General features: G+C 42.5%; 1 protein-coding gene across 1 annotated transcript in view; it reads right to left on the bottom strand.

Annotated features, from left to right (window-relative positions):
- Nucleotides 1-8,083: 8,083 nt before the first annotated feature.
- The window catches only part of LOC104984390 (endogenous retrovirus group K member 7 Gag polyprotein-like), an 11,312-nt gene continuing 8,747 nt past the window's right edge, over nucleotides 8,084-10,648 (bottom strand). The window contains 6 exon segments of the mRNA XM_010834082.1: nucleotides 8,084-8,360; nucleotides 8,362-8,563; nucleotides 8,566-8,794; nucleotides 8,797-8,899; nucleotides 8,954-9,652; nucleotides 9,719-9,782. Coding sequence (XP_010832384.1) covers nucleotides 8,084-8,360; nucleotides 8,362-8,563; nucleotides 8,566-8,794; nucleotides 8,797-8,899; nucleotides 8,954-9,652; nucleotides 9,719-9,782 — 1,574 coding nt within the window.

Below are 10,648 nucleotides of genomic sequence, written 5' to 3'. Positions count from 1 at the left end.
ATCATTGTAGCAGGAGAAGGCAATGGCACCCCAGTCCAGTACTCTTACCTGGAAAATCCCATGGATGGAGGAGCCTGGTGGGCTACAGTCCATGGGGTCGCTGACGGTCGGACACAACTGAGCGACTTCACTTTCACTTTTCACTCTTACGCATTGGAGAAGGAAATGGCAACCCACTCCAGTGTTCTTGCCTTGAGAATCCCAGGGACAGGGGAGCCTGGTGGGCTGCCGTCTATGGGGTCACACAGAGTCGGACACGACTGAAGCGACTTAGCAGCAGCAGCAGCAGCATTATTGCAACCCTGATTGCCTCCATTTCATAAAAGAGGAAGCTCTCACAGCCAGTAATGACACTTGGATTTGAAGCAATGTTTGTGTGTTTCCAGTCCTTTTTCTTTTGTTGCATCTCCAAGAAGGTGGGGGCTTCCCAAGTGGCTCAGTGGTAAAGAACCCACTGCCAGTACAGGAGATGCAAGAGACACAGGTTCGATCTCTGGGTCAGGAGGATCCCCTGGAGAAGGAAATGGCAATCCACTCCAGTATTCTTGCCAGGATAAGCCCAGAGACAGAGGAGCCTGGTGGGCTACAGTCCATGGGATCGCAAAGAGTCAGATACGAAGGAGCACACCTGCTTTTATTTTCATTTCCAAAAAGATTATATTAATAATATACATAACAAAAAAGGCAATGGCACCCCACTCCAGTACTCTTGCCTGGAAAATCCCATGGACAGAGGAGCCTGGTAGGCTGCAGTCCATGGGGTCGCTAAGAGTCGGACACGACTGAGCAACTTCACTGACTTTTCACTTTCATACATTGGAGAAGGAAATGCAACCCACTCCAGTATTCTTGCCTAGAGAACCCCAGGGATGGGGGAGCCTGGTGGGCTGCTGTCTATGTGGTCGCACAGAATTGGACACGACTGAAATGACTTAGCAGCAGCAACAACAACAAAAAAAATTAGAGTATATCTAATTTTGTGTCTGGACTTCGTCACTTGCTTCATTCTTGTCCCTGAAAACCATGGTATTTACTGAATCATCAAGCAGAACCTCATATTGCTTTTTTGGCTCCAAAGTCTCCCCTTCAATTCTTATCATCATTGTTGTCAACAAAAATACACTCATTCTTTCTTTGGCCTGGAGCTCCTTTTCTTTCACAACCCAGACAATGGTTCAGCAAACAGTTCATTGCCAGGCCTTGGTTCTTCCATTGCTCTTCTGCTCCCCTGAGTTTACCACACAGATTTCAGCTTCAGGCTAATTTGCCCTAAAACACAATCACATTCTCTGCTGACACGTCCTTCAAGAATACAAAATAGTTTCATATTAGCCTAACAACCATAATTCTTCCCTAACCCAAAGACCTAAAGATAGATGATGTGTTCTTCCAGTAATTTTATCTTTCATATTTAGCTCCTTTCTTACTTTCGTATTCCAGAGTTTATTTTTATATTTTGCCTAAGGTAGGGAGCTAATTATTTTTTTTCACATAGTGAAACAAATTTTTCTACAAAACATTTCAGTTCAGTCGCTCAGTCGTGTCCGACTCTTTGCGACCCCATGAACTGCAGCACACCAGGCCTCCCTGTCCATCACCAACTTCTAGAGCTTACTCAAACTCATATCCATTGAGTCGGTGATGCCATCCAACCATCTCATCCTCTGCCATCCCCTTCTCCTCCTGCTTTCAATCTTTCCCAGCATCAGAGTCTTTTCCAAGGAGTCAGTGCTTCGCATCAGGTGGCCAAAGTATTGGAGCTTCAGCTTCAGCATCAGTCCTTCCAACGAATATTCAGGACTGATTTCCTTTAGGATTGACTGGTTTGATCTCTTTGCAATCAAAAGGACTCTCAAGTGTCTTCTCCAGCACCACAGTGCAAAAGCATCAATTCTTTGGCACTCAGCTTTCTTTATGATCTGACTCTGATATCCACACATGACTACTGGAAAAACCATAGCTTTGACTAGATGGACCTTTGTTGTTTGCAAAGTAATGTCTCTGCTTTTTAATATGCTGTCTAGGTTGGTCACAGCTTTTCTTCCAAGGAGCAAGTCTCTTTTAATTTCATAGCTGCAGTCACCATCTGCAGTGATTTTGGAGCCCCCAAAATAAAGTTTGTCATTGTTTCCATTGTTTCCCTATCTATTTGCCATGAAGTGATGGGACCAGATGCCGTGATCTTTGTTTTCTGAATGTTGAGTTTAAGCCAACTTTTTCACTCTCCTCTTTCACTGTCATCAAGAGGCTTTTTAGTTCCTCTTCACTTTCTGCCATAAGGGTGGTGTCATCTGCATATCTGAGGTTATTGATATTTCTCCTGGCAGTCTTGATTCCAGCTTGTGCTTCTTCCAGCCCAGTGTTTCTCATGATGTACTCTGCATATAAGTTAAATAAGCAGGGTGACAATATACAGCCTTGACGTACTCCTTTCCCAATTTGGAGCCAGTCCATTGTTCTCTGTCTGGTCCTAACTGTTGCTAACAAAATATTTCTAACAAAATATTTAAATAACCAAGACTCCCATGTGCCTCTTTCTGGATTCTGTTCTGCTTCATGGTGCATTTGTGTGTTCCTATACTAGTACCACAGTGTTTACCTAGGATGGCTGGATAACATGTCTGAATATCTAGTAGTATAAGTTTGTTGAGTAGAGTTGACTTGTTGCATCTTGCCACCAAAGCCTAAGATATTTATTATCTAGCCTTTTATGGAAAAAGTTTTGCTGACCCATGGTCTTGGACTTGCATTCTTCTACATAAATTGCAGAATTATTCTGGCAGTGTTCCCAGTTCCAAGTTCTTGATGGCAAGCCTCAGAAACTGGTTCTGTCTCACTAAATGCAAAATGAATTTGTTGGAGAGGATATCGGAGAGTTCACAGAAATTCTCCCAAAGGAGGTTATAGAAAAAGACTCCAAAAATGAGTGAGAAGCACAGCAGGCCTGGCAACAGCATGACAGAGAAGGCTACAATGGAGGAGACACTCGCTCAGATGCCACCACCGGGAAAAGCCTTCTGAGCGCCTCCTGCACTACTGTGCCGCTCACATGAGATTCAGAGTTCTGAGAAGGAGAATTTTATGTCTGAGCTAGAATCACATATGTGCTAGCTTCCAAAAAGCAATAAGGAGTACCTTTCCTCTTTCATAGAGTCCTGCCTTCTCCCAGGAGTCACTTGATGGTTCACTGAAAATGTGAGAGCAGCAGGATCTCTCCAAAGGGGCTATGACTTGCTTGGAACTGCATTGCATTTGGGGGAAATTGTCATCTCTAAATACTGTATTCTCATTCACGAAGATAATTCATTTCACTATTATTTCAGCTCTTTCTTATGCTCTTTGATGGAGTATTTAAGGGCTCATTGGTAAAGAATCCACCTGCCATTCATTGCAGCAGAGACAAGTTCAGTCCTTAGGTCAGGAAGGTCCCCTGGAGAAGGAAACGGCAAACACTCCAGTATGCGTGCCTGGAGAATTCCATGGACAAAGGAGCCTGGCGGGCTACAGTCCATGGGGTCGCAAAAAGTCAGACATGACAGAGCGACTATGACTCACTCTCTGAGAGGAAAGCTACTGATTTTGGTATATTGATCTTATAATCAGCAAATACTGAACTTACTTATTTCTTCTAAGAGTCTGTTGATTTTCTTCTACAGAAACAATCATGACACTTGAAAATGACAATTTGGGAACTTCCTGGTGGTCTAGTTGTCAAGACTCTGTGCTTCCACTGCAGGGGGTGCAGGGTTGATCCTGGTGGGGGAACTATGATCCCCTATGCTGTGCAGCATGGCCAAAAAAGAAAATAACAATTTTATATCTTCCCACCCAATCCTTCTATTTCTTAGTGTTTTTTCCTATCTGATAACATTGGCCTGAACTTCCAACATTATGAACACTGTGATAGCATATATTATTGTATTGTTCCTAATTTTAAGGTGAATGCCTTCAAGTTTTTCCATGTAAAAAGATAAATACCTTTCTATCATGTTAAGGGAGTTCCTTCCTATTTCTAGTTGAAATCATAAATAAGTATAAAATGAATCTTATTCTGAACCTGTTGAAATGTATTTCATTCTTTAGTTTGTTAGTATGGGAAATTATATTAATCGATCTTTCACATAGAAATTTCTCCTTGCACTCTTAAGAATTAATCATAATTAGCCACAATATATGTCATTATTTAATCATTACAAAATTCAGGTAAGCAATACAGATTCTTGCATCTTTGTTCACAAGTGAGGCTACTTTTATCAAGTTTTGAGGTTAGATGTTAAATAGTTTCAGAAAAGGAGTTGGCAATCTCATCTTTCTTGAAGGAGGGAAATAATAAAGCTAAGGTTGCAAAGTAATAAGACTGAGAAGTTTTTAAAGTGGAAATGATTACCAAAATTACTATTTGTTCTTTTAAAAAGTTACTAAAAATAGAAAAATAATCAGATGCCCACACACTCCAAACTGCCCAAGAGAACTCCATTGTACACTTTTGTTCTCTCACAATTATTAAGAGCAGACCCTTTCATTCTCAAAATGTCACTGTTGGGCAATAAATCATCTATAGGTTGAACCTACAAGTGACATGAGTGTGTTATTTAGTTGCTAAGTTGTGTCTGACTCTCTTGCAACCCCAAGGACTGTAGCTGGCCAGGCTGCTCTGTCCATGGGATGTTCCAGGCAAGAATACTGGAGTGGGTTGCCATTTCCTCCTCCAGGGGATCTTCCCAACCCAGGGATGGAATTCACATCCCCTGCATTGCAGGCAAATTCTTTTCCACTGAGCCAGCAGGGAAGCCAATCTGGGTTTAGGTCACACATTAAGTCTTTAACTTTGGTATTTTCACCTAGCCTCTCTGAGTTTCAGAGAGTTCCATCATTAGAACGGATATCATAGCATTTACCTCCCCAGGTGCTTTGAAGAGTAAATTGTATAAGCAAGTAAAAGTTTAACTTCTAAATAAGAGCTGATTTTAGTACCAACCATTCCCAGCAATCCACAGATTAGAGCAAGGGTTCTGGCACCTAGGTCAATGCAACAAAATTCCAAAGCCATCCTGACTAGAAGCAGGAAAGTGTGTATGAGGCTATAACACTGTGAATGCCAAAGAATGTTCAAACTACTGCACGATAGCACTCATCTCACACACTAGCAAAGTAATGCTCAAAATTCTTCAAGCCAGGCTTCAAGAGTACGTGAACTGTGAGCTTCCAGATGTTCAAGCTGGATTTAGAAAGGGCACAGGAACCAGAGATCAAATTGCCAACATCCGTTGGATCATGGAAAAAGCAAGATATTTCCAGAAAAACATCTACTTCTGCTTTATTGATTATGCCAAAGCCTTTGACTGTGTGGATCATAACAAACTGTGAAAAATTCTTAAAGACATGGGAATAACAGAACACCTGACCTGCTTCCTGAGAAATCTGTATGCAGGTCAGGAAGCAACAGTCAGAACTGGACATGGAATAATAGACTGGTTCCAAATTGGGAAAGGAGTATGTCAAGGCTGTATATTGTCACCTGCTTATTTAACTTATATGCATCATGCAAAATGCCAAGCTGGATGAAGCACAAGCTGGAATTAAGATTGCCAGGAAAAATATCAATAACCTCAGATACGCAGATGACACCACCCTTATGGCAGAAAGTGAAGAGGAACTAAAGAGCCTCTAAATGAAAGTGAAAGAGGACAGTAAAAAGTCTGGCTTAAAATTCAACATTCAAAAAACTAAGATCATGGCATCCAGTTCCATCACTTCATGGCAAATAGATGGGGAAACAATGGAAACAGTGACAGACTTTAATTTCTTGGGCTCCAAAATCACTGCAGGTGGTGACTGCAGCCATGAAATTAAAAGACACCTGCTCCTTAGAAGAAAAGCTGTTACCAACCTAGCTGCTGCTGCTAAGTCACTTCAGTCGTGTCCTGCCGGTGCCAGCCGGCAAAGTCGATCAGGTCCCGAGAACGTGCATGGCGCGGCTGAGAAAGGAAACTACAGCAAAAGAATTCTACAACAAAGATGGGGTCGAGAGGTTCAGACATGTCTCCACGAAGGGATGCAGTCTGACCACGACTTTATTCAGCATCTTATATTTATACAGGAGAGTGTGAGAAAGACAAGACAGCATTTTTCTTGGTTGACCTATACATCTTACAAAAAGTCACAAGAAATCTTGAGAGCATGGGAATGGCACTCTGTTATTATTTCTTACACCAGATAACATTTCCCTGTGTGTGAGAAGTTTGTCCAGAACTCCAGGTGTCTGCAGTAAATAATCGTCTAATCTCTGGGGTGGCGGGAGAGAGAGCTATGTTTGCAAGCAAACCCTCAAGGACTGAGGCAGCTCCCAGAGCTGTGTCCTTCAGGCAAAGGACCCCGTTCTCATGGGCAGCTCCCTGCATCTCCCCCTTTCTTTTTATATAGGCGCACACTTATGTTCCTTTAACCACAGACCATTTCCATAGATGGAAGCCTTTATCATCCATAGATCATCAGTCAGTTTTTTAATTAAACAAGGTGCAAGAAGCAAAACAGTTTCATTAGTGTATATGGGAATGGACTGACCCTCCCAGTCCACGGGTTGGAGAAGGGGAGGGTCCGGCAAATAAGCCCAGTAAACACTTGAATATTCTTCAGAGTGTGCAGTATTAATCTGATTTAAGATAATTAATAAGGTTATCAGGAAGCTTAAAGGCGATATTGGATCGCGCTGCACAGCAACACGATTCTGTGCCTCTCACATCAATGCCTGGAGTTGTTGCTGAGATGGTAATTCATCATGCTCTTGAATCATCAATCTCCTCATCTGGTTTACGAGAGATTGTCTCCGCCGTGCGTACCAACCTTTCTGGCAGCCAGCGCGGCCCTTCGGCATCCTGTGGGAAAACACAAACATACCCTCGTCCCCAAATTATTACTGGATCTGGTCCATACCCTTTTCCCACAAGTGGGTCTTTCCAAAAGACTTTAGGTCTTATTGTTTGCACATCAAAGTTCCAAAATTGCTGTGCTGCTGAATGGCCACATACATCCAATTGTAAAAAATTTAGAACAAATAAAGCATGGTTTAGAGGGTTGGAGGGGGTATTGAGATACAATTCCCCCTTCTTTAGTTTTTGCAATTGATGTTTGAGAGTTTGATGCGCCTGTTCAATGATTCCTTGACCTTGAGGATTATAAGGGATACCCGTTTTATGTGAGATAGACAATTGCGTACAAAATAGTTGAAAATTTTTTCCAGTGTATCCTGGACCATTGTCTGTTTTTATGGTTTTAGGGGTTCCCATAACAGCAAAACATTTAATGCAATGAGCTATGCAATGTTTGCTAGCCTCTCTGGATTGTAGAGAGGCATGTAAAAAGCCGGAGAAGGTGTCAATAGTAACATGAACAAATTTTTGTTTACCAAATTCAGGAATATGGGTAACATCCATTTGCCATATGTCGTTTGGCAACAATCCTCGGGGATTAACTCCATAATGGGGGATGCTAAAAAATTGAGGACATGTTTGACATTGCTTAACAATCTGTCTGGCAGCTTCTCGAGTAATGCCAAATTGAAGTCTTAAGCTATTGCTGTTTTGATGGTGTAAGCTGTGAGAAGTTTTTGCCATTTGTTCCAATGAAGGAAATATCATACATGTAGCTTCATCAGCTAAAAGCATTGCCTCGTGCTAAAAGTCCAGGAAGTCCAGAGTGAGCACAAATATGACCAAAATAGCATTTATTAACTCTGGAGCAAATTAAATGTTGTATATCACGAAAAAGAGTTTGAATAGTAGAATTCAGGGTACCAATAAATGGAACAGTCTCAATAGTGTTTAAGGCTCTTATGATATACTGACTGTCAGAATATAAATTAAATGGAGCAGAGATTTGTAATAGAGCCTGAAATACGGCAAATAGTTCTACTTCTTGAGCAGACTTATAATTAGTACGCCAGGCGGCAGTACTGTCCTGTATAATCAGACTAACTATTCCATTAGAAGAGCCATCAGTAAATACAGTTAGGGCGTCGGCAAGGGGCTGAGAAACAACAATTTTGGGGAAGAGAAATTGGTGATAGTGAGCAAATTTCAAAATTTTATCCCTTATCCCACTTTTGTTGTTGATACAGTACTTCTTTGACTGTCTTTCCTTGTAATGCCGCGGCCAAAGTTATGCCTTGAACGTACAAAGGGCCGATATCGGCACAAATCCGTACATAATTGGATAAGCCTCCCTTTTTTCTGTAAGGTCTCAGGGCAGCTTGACAAGCCGAATTGGCATTCTCATAAGCAAGCTGTTTAGCCAACACCATTCCTGCCTGCTCATCCCCTATCATTTCACTAACTGCCTCAAGCAGGCGGGCAACAAAATCGATATGGTTCATCTGGCCCCTGGCGAATTTTAGGTAAATCTTCAGTCTTTTTATCAGAATTTGGAAGTTTTTTCCATGCTCGTAGAGCCGCAGCACTAATCTGAGGGTAGGCTCCAGGCAAATAATTAAGTTGATTATTAGTGTCTCGATAATCTCCCTCTCCCACCATCATTTCATAAGTGGTGTTCAGTCCCTGTCGCCGATATCGGCTGTGATCCCACACTGCTCAGCAAACTCAGATTTCCATAGTAAATAATCTCCTCCAGATAAGCAAGCCCAAGCAACCTTTTTCCAATCATTAGGTGGCAGATTTTGGTTTCCTAAAGCCTCTATAATAGCCTGAGTAAACGGCGCAGTTGGGCCATATTGTGCACAAGCCATTTTAAACTCTTTTAGTTGCTTAAAGGGCAGCGGTTCATAATACCTCTGTGTTGAGCATTTTCAAATACTGGATAGATTCCTGAAAACCCAGGAATACGTTCTCCTTCTTCATTAGCTCGCTTAATCGCTTGTTGAAGAGGAGATAATAATATCTCACTTCTAATTATTATGTTTTCACCGGGCAAAGAAGCAGGGATGGATATAAGCTCTCGCGGTTCTACAAAAGGCGGAGGTGGATCGAGCCCAGCAAGAACCAAGGGAGGATATGCTAGAGGCACAGGCTGGCTGGAGTGGGAGTCTCCCTGTGCATCATTTTTTACTGCTATAACAATTTTCTGAATTAAATTCTCCAGCTGTTCTTCGGAAAGCCCTGAATGCTTTAATTCCCCTTTTCCTATAGGGGGTTGCATGCTAACCATCATCTCCCAAGGCATATCCTCTCTATGGTACTGAGGCGCTTTCTCATTTAACTCTTCCTGTTCATCAGAGCTTAACACATCATCATTCCCTCCAGCCTTACAAGCTGTTCCCTCAGGCACAGCATAAAGTGGCTCAGGCGGAGGGGCAGAAGGCTCTGCAACTTCGGGTTCTCTGGAATCCCTGAGGGCCATTTGAATCTTATGTCCTTCATGTTCAGGATCCAGACAGTCTCTTATTGGAGTCCACAAAGAGAAAGCATCCACAGGGACACGATTGGTACCATGTAAGGAATAATATGTCTGCAATTGTTTTCCTACTTTCTTCCAAGTTTTCAGACTTACTATTCCTTCCTCTGGAAACCAAGGACAAACTTCTTCTATAAAAAGTAAAAACTTCTCTAGCTGTAACTTATTTACATGAATTCCCCTACCGTTTAACATAGTTTTCAACAAATGTACAAATAACTGGTGGCTATTGCCTTGTCCCACGATTTATTACTCTCGACAATAACACTCCCTGCCCTTTACTTTAATTAATTAGGAATTCCTCTTTACTTACCTCAATCTTGGCAGGCAGCAGCTGTCGTCGCGCTCCGATTCCCGAGTCCCTGTTCGGGCGCCACCTGCCCGTGCCAGCCGGCAAAATCATTCAGGTCCCGAGAACGTGCACAGCGCAGCTGAGAAAGGAAACTACAGCAAAAGAATTCTACAACAAAGATGGGGTCGAGAGGTTCAGACACGTCTCCACGAAGGGACGCAGTCTGACCACGACTTTATTCAGCATCTTATATTTATACAGGAGAGCGTGAGAAAGACAAGACAGTTAGCATTTTTCTTGGTTGACCTATACATCTTACAAAAAGTCACAAGAAATCTTGAGAGCATGGGAATGGCACTCTGTTATTATTTCTTACACCAGATAACATTTCCCTGTGTGTGAGAAGTTTGTCCAGAACTCCAGGTGTCTGCAGTAAATAATCACCTAATCTCTGGGGTGGCGGGACAGAGAGCTATGTTTGCAAGCAAACCCTCAAGGACTGAGGCAGCTCCCAGAGCTGTGTCCTTCAGGCAAAGGACCCCGTTCTCACGGGCAGCTCCCCACAGTGTCCAAATCTGTGCGACCCCATAGATGGCAGCCCACCAGGCTCCCCCATCCCTGGGATTCTCCAGGCAAGAACACCAACTTAGACAGCATATTAAAAAGCAGAGACATTATTTTGCCAACAAAGGTCCATCTAGTCAAAGCTATGGTGTTTCCAGTAGTCACGTATGGATGTGAGAGTTGGGCTATAAAGAAAGCTGAGAGCTGAGAAATTGATGCTTTTGAACTGTGATGTTGAAGAAGACTCTTGAGAGTCCCTTTGATTGCAAGGAGACCCAACCAGTCAATCCTAAAGGAAATCAGTCCTGCATATTCATTGGAAGGACTGATGCTGAAGCTGAAACTCCAATACTTTGTCCACCTGTTGCAAAGAGCTGACTTATTTGA

Source organism: Bison bison, unplaced genomic scaffold (genome assembly GCF_000754665.1).
Source record: "Bison bison bison isolate TAMUID 2011002044 unplaced genomic scaffold, Bison_UMD1.0 scf7180017864010, whole genome shotgun sequence".
In the NCBI taxonomy this organism is placed as follows: domain Eukaryota; kingdom Metazoa; phylum Chordata; class Mammalia; order Artiodactyla; family Bovidae; genus Bison; species Bison bison.
This window is presented reverse-complemented; position numbering and strand designations above follow the sequence as displayed.